Below are 19,269 nucleotides of genomic sequence, written 5' to 3' on the forward strand. Positions count from 1 at the left end.
TTTTGGTCTAAGTTTTGACTTCTAAATAAAATAGATATATAATAACTAGGAATTGTTATTTCGCGAAACTACCTGTATAACCTCGATTCCAAATGCTTCCTTAACACCAATACACTGTAAATATACTCAGTCTGATCATTTCTATCCGGCGATAATTAATGGTATGTACATGTTTAACCAAGGCGTATGCATGTGAACGTATATTACGCACAAATAGCCTCATGTATTTTTGTAAACCTATACTGATTTCTATGACTTCTAAGGGTTAATATATTATCACAAAACTATTTCGTTACCAAATCTACTATACAATTTTTTACGAGATTTCACAAATTTGCAGTATGAATTCGTATTGATGTCCTCTACATCTTTTTAAAATCTGAAACAGGTTTCTCTAGTTTTGTCTCCCAGAACGATTTCTTGTCAATCTCTTCACTGTTGCCTTCAACTCATCTCTTTCTTTCCTTAACTTCTCAATGATTTCGTCTTTTTCTTCCTAAAAAGCAAGCTGTCGTTACTGTCTGTATTTTTTTTAGACAACAGTTTTATCAACCAAAATTATAATTAAGTTGTTATTTCTGGTGCTTTGTGCTAATCGACTCTTTAAAAATTCCAAACTTTTTGAATTTAATAAAATCCTGTTTATAGGGAAATATTCGATCCCGTTTTATTTTCGCCCCTTTCGCCCTCGTTGTCAGTGGGCGAATTCCAATGTCTCAAACTATCCTTTTTTAAACACATTTGTGTCTGTGCGAATTTAAGACGGGCGAAACTGCTTGCAAGTAGAGAAGGGCAAACATTACACAGGGTGAAAATAACCCTGAATACAGTATATCTCAGGTCCACTAACAACTGTTTCTTTTGAGCTTAAGAATAATCATTCTTTTCAAGTAACTTTGTTATTTTGTTTGTAAAACAAATATTGCTTGGTGTTTTTAATATTTGGGGTTTAAATAACATATTTCGGAAGACGAAAATATGTTACCGTAATCATAAGTCATTTTATCATTTTTTAAAATACATTAGATGCAAGAATTAATCCCTTGAAAAAAATCTTTGTTTTATGCAAAAAAGAATTATACTTTAGGGGCATTTCAATGAAACCTTTTGGTCATGCTAGAGTTACTTACTAATATTGCAACCACTTCCGCCAAGTCCCCGCGTTCTATGAATAAATCAGTCGGTCTTGGTATTCCCCACAGACGCACTATAAGTCTTTGTTGGAAGAAATTGATGTGCTGTAAGTAATGAAAACTGCTAGATGACGGCAAACGTGATTTTTAAAATAGAACGGTGTTGCACAGAATAAAACTCTGCCATTCTAAATGTTGACTGAGCAATATGGAAAAATGACTAAATGGAAAAGCTATGCAGTTTAGCCTCATTTTAATTACCTTTTATCCACATTTCAGTACACTAAATGGCAGAGACTCACCCTTCGAGATTTTATAGTTTGAAAGTGATAATAAAAAAAAAGATGGACAGAGTTTTATAGGATTCAAGCAAATAAAATTTGTAGCAATTTCTTGCTTGTTTAACTAATTCAGTTTTTTAAATATCCCTTATAATTACTTATTCTTATTTAAAATCATTATTTTCATTTTTATTTGAAAGATTCAATTCAACATATCAATTGTTTTAAAAATGGTCAGACTAGTTTGAGGTTCATCATTATATCAAAATTAGAAAAAAATCGTATGATAATAATCCCTAGCTCTTTTTATCATAAAAGAATGATAAGATTGGCATGTTCCGAGTAAGACAACACTATTTTTTTTTCTTTCTTATTCTTGGTAAACAATGTCAATAAGCAACGAACAAGAATGAAGTCTGATGTAAGACATTTTTTTTTATTTTATGTGCGTTAAGAAATAAGCACGAAAGTGATTATTGGATTTTAATCAGGTCCACTTGGTTTATACTTATTTCTAATCAGTCAAGTTTAGTTGTTTAATAATGTGTATGAAAATTATGAAATTGAAAATACATCTAGTTGAATGTTTAAAAGTAGGACTTTACTTAAATGCATTTTTATATAAGATGAAAAATGTGTTGTACAGGGAAAAAACCGCAAGTCTTCAATGTTGGCTTTGTAACAATTTGTTGTTCATTTGTTATATAATATTGTGTACATTACAAATAAATATAGGCATGTATTTGTTTGTATTAACAGTTTATTGTTTATTGTTCACGAGTGAACTTCTAGTTTAGGTGGTAAAATTGACTTACTTTAGCTATCAACTTCAACTTATTGTTTTATGAATATTTGATATGCAATCATGCCTGGCAGATTCCATAATGTTTAAATGGTTGAACAAACTATATTTTAGTGATCAAACAAAGTTTGCAGAACTAAACTGTGTAAAATGTAAATACAAACCGTGTTTTAATGTGCAAAAGGTTTTAATTTTATTTTAACATAAACCCTCAGATACCTCATTAGTTACTTCTGTTATCTCCCATTGTTTTTGAAAATTGAAAATTGGCGCCTCTCCAGCCGAATCAACAGTCTCCAATTCCTCTGTGTCTTCCTTATCACAATTAATGTTTGGTAAACAAAACGAACATTTTACCTTAAAAAATATGTAACATTATTGATTATAATACCTTGCGAGATTATGCATTTAAAATTTTTAATTACATTGTATGATGAATACGACTGATTCACAGAATATCATCCCAATGAATATGGCAGTTTCAATTGAAGAAATAAAAGGTTATAAATTCCTCTCCACGCTTACGAATTTGCAAACAAAGTTATTCACTATATATGTATTTTATATTTTAATGTGACAGTAAATGTTTTAAAATAAAAACATGTTTGTTATTCATTTTACCTTTGAATATTTTCCTTTCAGGCTTTCAACGAATGAAGTGGATTCAATGCATACTGTAATTGTAATCTTACTTCCAATCTAAAACAAAAACTTAAAACTGTATTGATATTATTCAAAAAGCTCTTTAATATATATAATTTTTTATGGTATTGTTCATCATGTATTTTTTTAAATATCAAATTGTTTAGTAGAACATAAAAATAATAGTATTAAAATGACGTCAAATATATTCTAATACTTTTATTTTTTAACAATCTTCAAATTTACGGTTTATTTTTTTTTTCAAGGTTGGGTTTTTTAATTCTGTTTTTGAAAATTGTCGTAGTTATGGACCAGAATTCGTGTTTAGTACAAATTTGCTACACCTATTATTACAAATTTGTCGTACAGAAATACCAAATACCAGATGTAGCGAAAAAAATTAAATATTTCCCATGACTAAACTTTATCCGGGTTTTACTTAACAATTACATTTATAGAGAAATTTTAATAAGTTTAGTTCTGTTAAGCAAGAAACTGAGGCAATCTTTTGATTTTTGTGAGGATTTTTTTTCGGGGGGGGGGGTGCTTGCTTTTTTTTGCTATTGCTTTTTCAGTCTTTTTTTAATAGTAAAAGGGGCATGGTCACGATTTTGGTTAAATCTCTGTGTTTTTTTAATTTTAATGTTTACAATGCTCTAGTAAAGCATTTTTGTTAGGCAACAAGAATATTACTATCATTCGTTGAGTTATAAGCAAGTTACAGAGCTTACAATTTGTTTCTACATAAACATAGCTTTCGTTTAAGTTCCTAATATGAAAATCCCAGGTTTTTTTACTTATATTGAATCTGTTAAACATTAGAAACTGTTTGTTGATGCCTAAAATGAATAAAAATGAAGCTAGACAAAACAGCTTGAAAAAGATTTTTAACTGGTATATTGAACCTGTGTAAACAAAACCAAGGCACGATCCTTGTTTACATGACAAAGAACTGCAAGCATTGTAACTCTACGACCGACTCTCTAATTACATTTGACTATTAGAAATGTATGCCTAAAGCATTATGAATAATAAAACAGAAGAATATAATTTGGTCAAAATCGGGGTCATGACCTTTTAAGGGTCACGTATTTAGCAAATTTGGGTATTGTATACATCGTACAGTATACCTTGTTATATTACACATTGAAACATTTAAATTTTTCTGGCGCAGTGCTGTATCTAAGATGACTGTAAACTGAACTATTTCTTTTTGTTTCTCTTGGGTTTTTAATGAGAATGCTTTTAAGGAGCTTAATTGCACTGGTACATGTAGTATGGTACTAGTATGCGTTTTCTTTAGTCAAACGATACGTGTGGGTACATGTACTAAATCCGCGATTGATTAACCACCTTAAAGTTCTGCTTTCCGTCAAGGTATTTTACGCGGTTTTAAGCGTATATACCAGGTAACTAGTGTACATTTCCACCAAGCGTATTTACAACTTTTTCAGGACATTGTTCTTTAAATTAACAAAATTAAAATCACTTGATCCAAGGTGCCTTTAAGTTTACTTTTTTGTTGAATTAGTCACCTAGTCCATGTAAAGACAGAGATAAATGTTAAACAATTGACAACGCAAACCACAGAAAAATGTTTATTCAAATTCAAAATCTTTCTTAGAATCAATTGATTAAAATCATTTATCGTCTGGACGATTCTATGTCACATTAAAAAAATAAGATTCCCATTTTCTTTCAAAAACATGTATATTTTACGTTAACAAATAGACATTTTTCAAAGCTTGAATTATTCTTACCAATTCTGATGCTTTTGTCATTCCTTTAATCTTGAAGGACGTCTTAAGTTGTCCTATTTTGTTGGCACATTCATCATACATATTTGAGTTACGTTGAGGAATGTCTTTTGCGTTCCCTAAGTCATTGATATCAACAAAAGAAATCCCGACTGGTGTGAACATATCATCTGTTGATATGTCAAAAGGATCAGTGTCGTTTTCGCCATCAATCTGTAAAAATAATATAATTTGGGGGGACTTGATTTAAATCAAATGGGTGTTTATCAGTGTACACCGGTGCATTTTGAATTTAATCAAGCGCATTTGACTTTCAAAAGTGTACACGATGACCATCTTAACGGAAAATGGTTACAAAAATTGAAAAAAAAAATTACAGATTAGTAAAGATTGATTCAGAAATCACCGTTTTGTAGAAATGGGTAAAAAATAATGAAAAGGAACAGCGCAAAGAGAAAAAGCTGCAGCTTTATAGTTGAGATGACTTTTTGTTTGTATGCTTAATAAACAAAGTAATTATTTGAAAACCTTGTCAGTTGTAAGATAGCTAGATTGATATATTTGCTTACCTTGAATTCATAGATATAATCCATTTTTCGGAGGAACTTATCTTCATTCCAAATATATCTGCAGTCATTGCTCCTGTTCCATACCTTTATAATGACCTGCATGAGTAACATCTTTGTTGATTGAAAACAAAGAACGCCACCCACAGGTGCATGTGGGTTTTTTTAGTTTAAAAACAGGCATATCATGATAGATAGATAGATAGATAGATAGATAGATAGATAGATAGATAGATAGATAGATAGATAGATAGATAGATAGATAGATAGATAGATAGATAGATAGATAGATAGATATTTACTACGTTGGATTCGTCATTAATGCCTAAGAAATATGCTGCTGTTAGTGCTAGACTAAACACCAATGGCTTGTTTGATAAGACAGCTTTAAAGTTAGCCTCTCTCACTTCCTCGCCCCGTTTGATTATCTTCCGTCTCAGTGCAATGCTGTCTAAAATCAAATTTTGATAGAATTTAATACTTTGAGGAAAGTATGATAAAATTTAGTCAAATAAATTACAAATACACGTAAAAGATTATGTGGGTTTGTTTGTTTCAACATTTAATATTTTTAAACAACAACAAGCTTGACTGAAAAAAGAGGGTGGAGCATGGCCACAACTTTGATTGACAATTTATTTATTAGTACTTGAAATAGTATCAGAAAAAATAATTAAAGTTAAAAAAAAAATTAATAATTTAAAAAAATACAAGAAGCAATACTTTACCCTATAACATAAAAAGTTTGTTAATAGCTATCTGGATTTGTTTGTCGCTAGCGAAAAGCCACCCCCAGTCCCATACACTTAGAAAAAAGAATAGTAGAAATGCATCAATATTGAACGTAGGTTCATGCTATTTATTTATTTAAAACACCTAATACATATTATATATATGCAGGTTCAAATATCAAAATACTGTACTTTTTTAATATTTGTGCGCTAACGAAATGGTAGTGTTGTCCAATTTAAATATGTATAAATGGATATCAGTAAGTTGGAAACAGTTGCTGCTACATGTAGCCTATGGACTTTAACACATCGAACTTTCTAAGCTTGGTTTATCATATGGTTAGGACATAGAGTTTACACCATAGATCTTATTTGCAGAAAACAATATCACATTACTTAAAAAGACGGTTTAATATAGTCAAAAAATCACGCTTCCCAAAAATGGCATGTTATTAGTTGCTAATTGTTTCAAAAAAGGGGGATGCTAATAATCGATATTGGTTAATATTAAAGATAAAGCGCCGATACAATAAAAGTTGCCTGAACGATACAAAAACGATATCTTAGTGATACGAAATAAAACTGAATGGAATAGTTATCTCATTTGGTCACCTTCCCAGAACTTCCGTTTGATATTTTATTGGATACATCCGAAAGGTTTATATTATGATCATGCCAGGATCACTTTATAATCCATTTGATTGTTTTCCTACCTGCAGGGATAGTCTCCTCTGTGTTTGTTTGTAAAATGATTTCATCCTCTGCAAATTCATATGTAATAGTGTCTAAATTTTGATTTGATTGCTTAGATGTTGGATCTACATAAATCCAAAGCGAGCGCAGACTGCCAAACATTAACCTGCGAAAAATATACATATTAAATTAAAAAAAAAACCTTCAAGTAAAACACAGTTTTTATTTATTTAAAACATTGATATTATATCGATGACCTTATAGATTCAAGTTTAAAATATAAGCATCACATTTGTAAAACAAGTGTGGCGACTTTGAAAACGTTTTCTTCCTATAAGGCCACTTCTTATTTGTGTTATTTTGTCCTTTTTTAATCGTCAAAGAAAAACATTCTTAAGTATGTTCATATGCATGCACGAGGTTCAATTGAAGTATCCAACAAAGAAGTGTCTTTTTAAGATAGTTAATTAATAATTGTAAAAATAATGGATTGTATTTATTTAGATAAAAAGGTATGCAATTAAATCGTTAACATGTACAAGTATCAGTCACCTTTGTGTTTTGTCAAGGAATGACGAATATTCCTTAAGAAACAATAAAATGAACAATATTACCTTGATTATTTTATTTCACAATGACTATATTAATTAAAATAGAAACAGTTTAAAAAAACACTAACAACCAGAATACTTTGATTCCCTAAATGAAACAAATACTCGTCAACTTCTCGGGGAAATATTTCATCTTTCTAATACCAATTGCATAGAAAACTGCATCATGTACCCAAACATATCGCAAAAAATATTGCAAAACACGGAATCCTAGCATCAATTTTTGAGAGTTGATTTTTAATCAACGCTCCTATGCAGTCACTCGGACAAACCGAAAGTGAAACAGTGTTTGGACCTCAGCACAAATCATTGCTCCTGACAAGACTTAGTTCTTGAAAATAATTGATGAATTCGATGTAATGTATGCTAAAGCATTGTTTTTCAAGGAAACTTATTTACAAATACCTTAAAAATAGTCAGATTTTAAATGGTACGAACAATTTAAATATGTTTTGTAGTCGTATGTATTCCTACGCCAGAGTTCAATATAGTATCGGTCAACTCGACGCTCGGCTGTCTCCGTAAACCCTTGTCGGAGATTTACGGTGTCAGCCGAGCGTTTGGTTTTACGAGACTAGAGTTCAATATTGCTTGGATCCATACAATTTTCGTGAAATATTTCTACCACTGATACATAGTTTGATTGAATTAATTTTATCTTTAAATGTAAATTAACATGATTCATATGTAGCTGCAGAACTGTAGCTCTCCGGGAAAAAAATATTCACAGACCAGAGAGCTACAGGGCCACCCATTGAAAAAATTGTATATTTATTGCGCAGAAAAACGTGCGCTAGTTTTCGACTAATTCACCTTATTTATACGCCAATTCTGTGAAAATAATTAGTACCATTAAATTCATCATGCAATTTACTACTGATATCGCCTCTTTATTTGCCTCAGACTTTCTCCGAAACACGCTACCGACCTCGGAAAATCAAGTATGTTGAATTTACATCGAGATCAAGAGTCGCCATTTTTACATGTAAACAAAGTACACCACATGAATTTACGGGACTGGTGATGGTGCTTAAAAGACTATCCGAGGCAAGTGAAGAGACGATATCAGTAGTAAATTGCATGAAGAATTTAATGGTACTAATTGTTTTCACAGAATTTGCGTATAAATACGGTAAATTAGTAGAAAACTAGCGCACGTTTTTCTGCGCAATTAATATACAATTTTTTCAATGGGTGGCCCTGTAGCTCTCCGGTCTGTCAATATTATTTTTCCCGGAGAGCTACAGTTCTGCAGCTAGATTCATATGGAGGTTTCTCGACATTCTAGTCGAAAAAGTTCAAAAATTCATATTATAAAAATATGCGTAATTCAAATTACAAACTACGTATACATGTACTTGTCATGCAAAATAACATATCATTGATTTTAAAATAAATAAACATCGACAAAATCAACTCCCGTCAGTTCTTCAGTACTTTGATTGTTTAAGTAATGAACAATATTCTACAGACTGCTGGTTAAAGTTCTTGCTTCCGTGATGTTTAAATGCCTCTAAATGCAACACCTATTCACGTATGAATTTACAATTAATTTACATAAGTAGTTCTCAAACAGTGATTTCTATGTTATCAGTGAAAATATATATTTCATAAATGTTGTCAAAACACTATGTTTTACAGTTATTCAACAAAAAAGTTGACTTTATTATTAAAATCAAAATTTTATCAGTTATTTTTCAAGGATTATATTTTCATGCTCGTCGATCTCATCTCAACAGTCTATTAGATATTAGATACCAGTTTAAACCGGCTTAATAAAACAGCTGTTCTTGCTGTTACTAATTTATTCCCTTCGTTATCTGCAATTTAAATCGATTTATTTGAGTAAATAATTGATTTCATCAGTAAAGGAATGTAAATATAAGCATCAAATGATTTATTTTTTACATCGTCGTGTCAATAACTGCCGTCAGGTGAGCAGACACATTATCATAACGCGCTAACACGCGTTATTCAATTTGTCTACTCACCTAAAGGCAGTTATCGACACGACAACGTCAGGAATAAATCATTTAATGGTATAATATACATGTAACACAAAATGTGCAAATTATTGTTGAAGGGCAAGCGTACATAATGTTTTACATAGGTGATACGCAATGCACTTTAGGCATTATGTTATCACAAAATTAAATGCCAGCGAAATTGTATTTGGTTTAAAAGCAACAAAATTTCAACCCAACGAAAATATGTGCTTCTACAGTTATTCATTCTTGGGCACATATGAAGTATTCAATGTTTACCTGTCTCCATTTTTTAAACGTTCATCTTTCTGTTCTAAACCGATTCTGATACCATTTACAGCAACTACGTTCTTTCTAAATGTTTGTAAGAACACTAGTCCTTCTGTATTACTGATTTGTCCAATTTTGCTGCAAAATTATTTGTTTAAATCATTTTTAAAAAAATTGGATAGAAAAAATATTCAGCCAAAGAAAGTTTGAATAAAAGATTGTCATACCCAATAGCGTTCACGTGTATGACTTCCTTTCTGTCCATTTCATCTGTCATTTTTCCTCCGACAATGATATGTTGATCTATGGAACGAAATATTTGGAAAATATTGTAAGTGCATTAGAATTTTAAATGTTCTCACTATTTTTTAAAAATGTTTACATCAAGTCTTTACATCATACCTTGCTTGATATAGACTCGAACCAATTTAGACAACATGTGATCCTCATTCAAATTCAGCAAGTGTGGAACTGTTGAAACTCGTTCATCAACAGTTGGAGTCAGCTCCTGATTAACCTTATATAAATTGAAATACTTAGATGAACACAACTAGACATCCATAAGTGTCCACTCAGATATATAGTTAAATGTATTGTGCTACCAAATATCTAATTTGCTGATGGCTGATGAGACAAACAATGAAAATATCCAATTAATTGTGTCAATTGGTCCCTATTCCAGGATAAGAAAAGAATAGAATAAGTTCAAAAAATATTATGAAGACTATGCACTATACATATTCATGGGAATGACGTTGATTGTTTTCATAAACATTTGCGTAATCGCTCGGGTTTAATAGGTCAAGAAGCAATTTTCCAGCCGATTGTTTCTCGACGTAATTGTTTTATGGATTTTGAGATGATTGACAGTTTGTTATTGTCGTTTTTTTTAATTTATAGAGTGATCAGGGACCAAATGTAAAATGATGTACCTAGTAGAACTGCAAACGATTGGGATTTTCTTTTAATATTAATCTGTCTACATCTGCAAAATCAATGCTGAATACAGGATGAAAAATACACAATATAGAATTCAGAACTATATGTCTTTTCGTCCCATCCTGGATAAATCAACAAATGAAAGTCAAATTTGAGGGGTTTTTTATCACACTTAAAGAGTGTCATTCGATCTCGAAGGACTTATTTGAACGTTTCATAACTTCATTTTCATTTAAAAAGCGCTAAAACATTCAAACATTGATTGATAAAACACCTTGACATTTCAGAAATGTTTGGTAATGACTAAGAGAGAAAATAATTCCAAGTCGTTTTTTTATTCTTCTTCATGGAATTTAGAACGATTTCATCAGAAGGAAAGATTTGTTTAATTTGGGTAGTTAATCCTTTAGAAATACCTCTAAAAGTATCAGGAGACGTTCGGCAAGATAACAAGTATACGCAGCATAACATGTAACAGCTTCAATTGCATGTTACATGAGATAAAAAAAATCTGTTTATCTTATTTATGTGATAAATACGAAAATTTGTAAAATAATATGTTTGCCTTCTATTATTATGAGGTCTTATATGCCCCTTACATGTATCAATGTAAAAATAGAAAATAGATATTGTACTTCTTTCAGAATTTATATTGTGTAATACATTGTTTAAATTCAATAGAAATTTTTGTTGTTTGTTTTTTTTTTTTTGTTTTTTTTTTTGTTAGTTTTAAAGGAAAGATTATTGTGTTTGAAATTGGAGAAAAGTTGGTATCCTTTTTGTTAAAGATATGTTTGATGAGAATGAAGGAATAAATCATATGCAATGATTACTTTTGTTAAAAAAAAATATATACAGTTGTCTATTTGTTCAAAAAAGTAATTTTTATTTATTTTAATACTAGTAAATACAAAATTGTATTACTCAGAATATAAATCAATTCTTGTTTTATTTTTTTTTTGCATACACTTAATCTTTGATAATGTACCTATATAGAATACCATTTTTACCAAAAATAAAAAGATCCTATGCAAGATATAAAACTAAACGTTTCGTAGAGGTACAATGTTACATGTAACATCTACCAATTCTTTCCTAATTATAAACGACTATTGTTTACCTGGCGTGAACTCGTGTGACATTTTATAACCTTATTCACTTGATCGATGAAGACACTTGAATGAAAAATGTTGTCACGCAACAAGTTAAAGAGCTATTATAATCAACGCATTGACAGACATATCACTCTATTTTACTAAGGCAAACACATTATTTTCATCTTAAATCAAAAACAACAAACGGCTACAAACCAGGATGATTTTCCACGCTTATATTTTTTAGGAATAGCGACCTAATGCCTTTATCACTGTAACAGAAATGTGTCAGAACTATGGAAACTGTTTCCACGGTGAAATCCTTACTTTTAAATGAAAAACAAATGCTGATTTTAGAAAATTCTCTGGTTAGGTATTCAAAGTTAAAAACGGTGTGTGCTGAAATAGAATAAGATACATAACCCTTTGAAGTTTTGCCTTATAAAGAATTAGTCTGGTATATCTTGATCTCCAAAACTCATTTTTATAAGTGGTTTGTATGTCATTGGCCAAATAATAAACATATTTTTCCTGCATAAAACTGATTTTTCTAAGACTTATATACTAGAAACCAAAATTTTTCAACAGCTTTAAACGGTTGTTTTAAAAACACCAACATATCACAAAATGAGATATCAAGGGGTTAAATTGCCCACCTGAGCAACAAAGGTTTACACTTTACAAATATGTAAAATGTTGGACCCCCGTTGTGGCGCCATCATGATTTGAATAAACTAGAATCACAACAATATAGAGATGATTTTGTAGGAAAAGACGAAAATGCGAAAAGTTTACAATGACGACTAGAACGACTACGACAGACAACGGACACTTTGTTATCAGAAGAAAACTTAGCTCACTTGAGCTTTCGACTCAGACGAGCTAAAAATATATAACCTTACATAAGTGTTTCATTAATTCTCTATGCTATCTAAGCTTTTTGTAAAACCTATCAGTATTTTGTATCAGGTCAAATTCCAGTCACGAAGTATGCTAGACTATGAATGGAAAATTCAGTGCAAATACGTTATTTTCTATGGATAATTACTTAAGGGAAAAATTATAACCAAAAAAATTCCTTAATGCTATGCTTTAATCAATTTGCTTCAGATATAATCGTGCATTATAAAATAATATTGACAAAATACACACAATATGAATTCAAGAAAGATTTCCCTTGAAGACATTGCGTCTAATTTTTTTTTTTTTTTTTTTTTTTTTTTTTTTTTGACAATTTATATATATTTACCGTTTATGGAAAGCATATGCTGCAGACAGTAATATTATTAAAAGATGTCTAAAAGTGAATTTTACAGCCAGTACTACATGTACATGCCTTAATATTATTTGATCACATCAGCTGAATGAAGTTTTTTTAGTTTATCACTAGATATTTTTTTCTAAAGCATTGTTATCGAACAAAAAATTAAAAAAAAATGTCTAAAGCTGAATGTCAGTAGTTAGTATTTGCATAAAATAATATTATTACATGAATGGTTTATGGTGAATGCCAACAGGCAGTGCTTTCTCTCTGCAATATGATTAACAATGTTTACAACAAAAATTATCTAGCTAGACAAACATTTATTTTATTTTTATTTTTGGAGAAGTCTTTTAGCCATGAATTGACTTTATCGAATACCAACTGATTTTGTCAGACTTATTCTTTAACCAGATTTTACAAGGTAATTCTGGTGATATAGTTTATTTCAAAGGGCTTGGGGACAATATTTAACTTCTGAATATGACACTCATTTCTACTCTAATTTTTGAAATCAAAGCAAAAATGTTATTCTTTAACATAGTTCGCTATTTGGCAACTTGTCCCAGCATTTTTAGATTAAGAGGTTCATGCTGGGTTTAAATGTATCATTGATGCTACCATTTAAGGGGTATAAAATAATCACATCTCTATTTATTTTCTTAGGGACATAAAATGCTATTTTGAAAACTATGGTGCATTAATTTTTTTTTTATAAAAAAAACCTGCTTGAACCTATTTCTACCTAAATATGTTCTACCATTTAAATTATTGTTGTAAGAATAAGTGTACAATTCTTCTTAAATATTTTAGTACTTCAATTAGACTTATAGACTGTAACTTGGTTGGACCAGGCGATCTCGCAATAAGACAGATTCAGATGCCTGCCTGTCTGTTTGCTCTCTCTCTCTCTCTCTTTCTCTCTCTCTCTCTCTCTCTCTCTCTCTCTCTCATTGTTGTGTTTAAAATAGAATAGAGTAGCTTATAGTTAAATCCGCGATGTAATGCATGTAATGCATGTAAGTTAGTCGAGGATACACAGCATCTGTTAGTTTGTTGTGAAATGGTTAATAAAGACAACAATTTGGAATGTTCGGCGTCTCACAATAAAATGGAAAATTATAGTCCTAGGTTTTTATAACGATAATAATATTATGGAATCATGTTGAACAATCTGTTATGTTTTATATGTTTTACAATTTACAGATATAAAATAAAATGTAGATGATGAGATTTTGTCGGATAGATACTTTATACAGAAACTAAAAATAAGTCTTACCTTACAAATGATGTTTTGAAATGTGGAAGAAAATAACATCTAATGGTAATTTGTTTACTATCTTAAGAAATTATTAGTGATTGGAATATTATTTTTTTAATTTATGATGTACAACTTTAACATCATTTTTTTAATAAAAGAAAAAAGATAAACAAAATAATAATGATAATAATAAAAATAATAATAAATGAAATTTTATACAGAAATTTGTTTTCTTAAAGTGTTTTTTTTTTGGGTTTTTTTGGGTTTTTTTTTGGGGGGGGGATGATTTTAATTTTCTCCTATGCAGTTACTCTCCAAAACCAAAAGTGAAACAGTGTTTGGACCTAAGCACAAACCATCACGCTAACAAGATCTAGTTCTTGAAAATATTTGCTTTTTTTGATGTAATGTATGTAGAAGCACTCCTTTTCAAAGCAACGTATTTATAAAAACCTTCAAAATAGTCAGATTTTAAATGATACGAACAGTTTAGATATTTTTTTTAAGTAGTATGTATTCCTACGCCAGAGTTCAAGATAGTCTCAGTCAACCCGACAGTCGGCTGTCTTTGTAAATATCCGACAAGCAGAGAGTCATTCTATTTTAGAGGTCATGTCATCAAGCTATCACGTGACCGCTTGCCGGAGATTAACAACGACAGCCGAGCGTCTGGTTGAACAAGAATAAAGTCCAATATTGCGTGGCTCCATATCATTTTCAAGAAATATTTTTATGATTCTTATGGGGTTTTCTCGGAATTCTTGTCGGAAAAGTCCAAAAATTCATATTATAAAAATATGAATTATTCAGATTAAGATTGGAATCTACTTGCCATGCAGAATAACATATCGTTGGTTTTAAAATGAATAATAATCGATAAAATCAACTCCCGTCAGTGCTTCAGTACTTTGATTTATGGTTGACGCCAGTAAAAGAAAAAAAGCAATGTCGCATTCATTTTAAACCGGCCCAGAAGTATTGTTTTAAAATGGATGATATAACAATATTTTTAAAGGTACTTACCTTACTGCCGTTGAGTGTTTCTTGCAACTGTAATTAATTATGCATCGTAAAATAGATCCCGTGAAAATAAATCTATTGCATCAAATGCATTTTAATATAAATCAATGAAATGATGAACAAGAATTATGTATAAAATAGATTAATATAAAAAACATTTGTGAAGGTTCCTTTATTTTTGATACTCTTTTTAGTTTACATTGTATGGAAGAAAACATTAAAGAAAACAAAACATATAAAATTGATGAAAAGGATTCACAATAAAATTAAATCTAGTCTATAAAAGTAAGAAGAAAACAAATGTATATTGTATACGTATATCTTTTTTTTCATCAGATTAAAGCACTTAGATTATTGTTGAAATTACAATGAATAGATACATGGAAATACCTCTCTTCTAAGTCTCTCTATCTCTACAACAAAATAAACCAGATTTGATGAAAATATCAACAAAATCATTAAACATCACATATAATCGTTAAATTTGTCTGTATGGATCGTGAATGTATAGGTATTTGATTTATGTAAGGTAGCAAAGTTAAACAGATACAGATTTCATATGTAATATTTTAAGCAATAAATGAATAGTTCTTGTTTCCTTTGATCCTATATTACAGCGGGTCGTGCAGACAACCTGAATACAGCGGGTTAGTGAGGTATGATAATCTATGTGCCAGAGCTGGTGTGTTATAAGATCGACGATGTCCAAAAATAAGCAATACTTATATTTCTGTTTATTTTGAAGTTTATCTGTGTAACATTGCTTTAAAGCTATTTTATAGAATTTTTGTAAGGTGTATGAATATAGATGGAAGAGCCACAAAACACATAATTTAGTTTTAATTTTTCGGATAAAAACTCTTTGGTGAGATCAATTAGATGTTGCTTATTTTTTAAAAGCATACATTCAATTGGTTATATGATTTTGAACTTTATTTCTAAATATAACAATATTAATCTATGCAAACGCGTGGTGATGTTTAATTGTCTCCATACGTTCAGGTTTGAAGTGTGTTATTAAAAACTGAACGTCAACGATTTTCAATGCAAACATAAGGGGAAATATACACTGAATGAAAATATAGCGAGTTTAACCTCTAGAAACTTAATATAATGTATCCGATATAGTTGCGCAGATTATACATGAAAGAATATTATTATAAAAAAACCTTGTATGTTTAAATTAATTAAACTTTTTAATACTGACAATGTTAAAGATCTCTGTAATCTTGGCAAATTCATCTCAAAAAGTATGTTATTAAGAGACAACTGTATTACATAATTGTACTCTTTTGTTTTCTCAACCTGTATATGTAACAGTAAATGTTATTATCTGTACGTGCACACGTTCTCCTGTAAATACACTACCACCTCATGTTATACATATGTTATACTGATAAGCTGTAAAGCTTAAAGAAATAAAGAATTGATGTGATATGAATAACTCATTTTACAACCAAATCATCATTATTCTATTTTCATAAATTGTTTAAGATTTAGGTGTGTTAAATGTTTTACCTGACTTTAATTGTTTAATTATGTCGTCATTTTCTAGTTTTTCCTTGGTGACTTTATTCAGTTGGGCTTTGGTGACATCAAGCTGACCAATCAGTGCTTCTACCTCGGGGCTAAGCGAGGCTTCAAATTTGTTTTTCTCGCATCTATTTTTAATTCTGCTAGCTTCAAAAGCTGAAAAAAAATTGCTGATCAATAAATTTATTTTCCACTTTTACTTGAATACTTTAGGTAATCTTTTAAGTGCTTTTTTGTTACGGATTTGAATAGAAAGTGTCTTATAACCACCTTTACCTTTTATGGTCAAAATTATCGTATTAATTTATATATATATATATATATATATATATATATATATATATATATATATATATATATATATATATATATATATATATATATATATATATATATATATATATTACGTTAACATTGATATTTCCCATTGTAAAAAAAAAACCCAACAATGTTGTATCAATGAATAACTAATGTTTTAATTCAAGATAAATATCAATTAATGTCATAAACAAGGGAACATTGAAGTTTATAAATGTATTTTCATTAGCTATTTAAATGATTGAACTGAACTATTTTTAAAATAAGTATCAAAAATGTTGAGTGGTGCATTCTGTAACCACAATATATTTATTGTAGATGTACACTTTAATGCTTTGAGAGTGTAATACATAAAAATCTTACTGAATTCCAAAAAATCTCTAAACACCTGCTTAATAAAACAAAACTTCGCAAGAGTGTTAGGTAGGCATAATAAATTTCAGCTCTAGGCATTTTTTTCTCGCAAATTCCCATTATGCTGTATAATATAACTTTACACATTGCTTACCTGAGTAACTTGCTTTAAACTTGCTGACAAAAGTCTTAATCATGAAGTGAATTATTATTAGATAAAATAAATATTAAATTCACATTTTATGAATATGAAAATATTTAATATTTAATAAATTGAAATTCACATTTTAATTTATAAAGCTAAGCATACTAAAAAAAAGCCTCTGATACATATACATAAGAATAATTAACATAAACAAGAGACATAAATAACAGATATTGGAAACTCCGCCATTGACATTTTTTGTTGTTGAAAATTGGTACGGGACAAACCATAGTTTGAGAACTACTTTGGTTTCATTAATATTCAAGGGCATCAATTTTCGTGGATAAAGTGAAAATCACAGTTTCAAGGATGCTTAAATTCGTGGCCAATGACCTTATCAATACAAACTGTTAAAAAAAATTAATTTCTTGGATCAACTAAACAACGAAATCCACGAAAATTGGTATTCAACGATTATTGATGAAGCCACAGAATATTTTAGTATATGGAGATAATGATCTTAAACCAAAAGTATATTGTTTTAATGGTTTTAGACATTTTTGAAATAAAAAATTAAAAAATAAGATTTATATATAAAAATGTATATTGGGCAGCTATAAAACATCGGCGAAATCTCGGACGACGGGTAGCTTACTGCCTTCTAAAATTCCTATTTTAATATAGTTTATATATGACATAAACTCATGAAGATATAATATTTTTAATGTTTTGACAATATATTTTAGCAGTTTATATTTCGATATGAACGTTTATAAGAAAGATATACTGATTTTAAACTCGGAACACTTTACAATAGGGACCGCATGATTTCGCGAGATTTCGATCAGTTGCCAATCTCTGTTATTTACATATCTGCATAAAAAACGTTTTATAAAGATAATAAAATTTAACGTATACCATACTGGAGAGTGCTTTTTGTTTCTTCTAAGTGTAAGTCTAATGGGCTAACTGTTGCAACCTTTACAAATTAAACAATAAAATAATAAAGACATTGTATGCAAGGAAACATTGTTTTTTCTATCCATGTAAAATGGTGACAATTTTTTCAAATACCCCCCCCCCCCCCCAAAAAAAAATTAATACTAAATATAGGGTTGCAAAATAATTTATTTTAAATAACATTGACTTTTTGACTAAAAACTAATCAACAAGCGGTTGAAAATGAAGTCGGTTTTATTTCTTATCTCACATTAACAAACTTGTAATAAAAAAGAAGGAAAGAAAATGTTAATTTTTAATAAACTCAAGTAAGTATTCTCCTTGTATAAATAAGACTATATTTGGCAGTACAGTCAGTGATAGTTTGACACTACATTATTGTATATACTTGTGTACAAATCAAAATTCAATTAGAAAAAATAGTTTTCATTTAGCGTACAAGACACGAATGAAGCGCTCTGTGGGAAGTCAAACAAAAAACAAATAAATAAAAAAAGCTACACCAATTCAAGAGAGATTAAGAACTTCCTATTATTTTAAGATTCTCAACGACTCAACTATTGCATCAATTTACATAAATTAACAAATTTGCAACACACGGGTGGGATTATAAGACATAAGTGGTAATCAAATTGTTAACTTTGAATATATACATAATTATTTACATATATCTCTGTATTCTCACCATGACTGTTTTGCTATTCCCTCCAAGAGAATCTTTCAAAAGCATCGTAAGGTTTGAGTTCCTGTATATGTGTGCTTTATTTTTACAAAAGAAGAAACACAGTATTATGATAATACGTTGTAGTTTAAATAATTGTGTAAACCTTTTCAGCTTTCAGTAGTAGCTACCCCATACAATAGTGTTGGTTATATGCAGATATCCTATGGGCGTGGTCATAATGACACGAGG

The 19,269-nt window shown here is 29.8% G+C and overlaps 1 protein-coding gene across 2 annotated transcripts; it reads right to left on the reverse strand.

The window, feature by feature from the left end:
* Positions 1-226: 226 nt before the first annotated feature.
* LOC105329383 (kinesin-like protein KIF28) lies at positions 227-19,114 on the reverse strand. Of its 2 annotated transcripts, XM_066082546.1 has the most exons (16): positions 19,042-19,114; positions 18,315-18,375; positions 16,565-16,735; positions 15,437-15,459; positions 15,050-15,076; positions 9,874-9,979; positions 9,699-9,774; positions 9,481-9,609; positions 6,626-6,771; positions 5,484-5,632; positions 5,185-5,280; positions 4,619-4,828; positions 2,838-2,915; positions 2,436-2,573; positions 1,131-1,238; positions 227-496 (listed from the first exon to the last, which is right to left on the reverse strand). In XM_066082546.1, the coding sequence occupies exons 1-16, from the start codon at positions 19,084-19,086 to the stop codon at positions 395-397; spliced, it is 1,665 nt and encodes a 554-aa protein (XP_065938618.1). In that variant the 5' UTR covers positions 19,087-19,114; the 3' UTR covers positions 227-394. The 2 variants fall into 2 exon arrangements, with proteins under 2 accessions (XP_065938618.1, XP_065938619.1); XM_066082547.1 differs by lacking the exons at positions 15,050-15,076; positions 15,437-15,459; positions 16,565-16,735; positions 18,315-18,375; positions 19,042-19,114 and adding an exon at positions 14,045-14,125.
* Between the last annotated feature and the right edge of the window lie 155 nt (positions 19,115-19,269).

Source organism: Magallana gigas, chromosome 4 (genome assembly GCF_963853765.1).
Source record: "Magallana gigas chromosome 4, xbMagGiga1.1, whole genome shotgun sequence".
Classification (NCBI taxonomy): Eukaryota; Metazoa; Mollusca; class Bivalvia; order Ostreida; family Ostreidae; genus Magallana; species Magallana gigas.

Bases quoted from the DNA above. Each gene is read 5' to 3' on its own strand.
- LOC105329383 (XM_066082546.1), bottom strand. From the start codon at position 19,086: ATGCTTTTGAAAGATTCTCTTGGAGGGAATAGCAAAACAGTCATG. The intron at 16,736-18,314 runs GTATACGTTAAA...ATTTTTTTTCAG, and splicing joins AAAAAGCACTCTCCAGTATG to CTTTTGAAGCTAGCAGAATT. The intron at 4,829-5,184 runs GTAAGCAAATAT...TTATTTTTACAG, and splicing joins ATTATATCTATGAATTCAAG to ATTGATGGCGAAAACGACAC.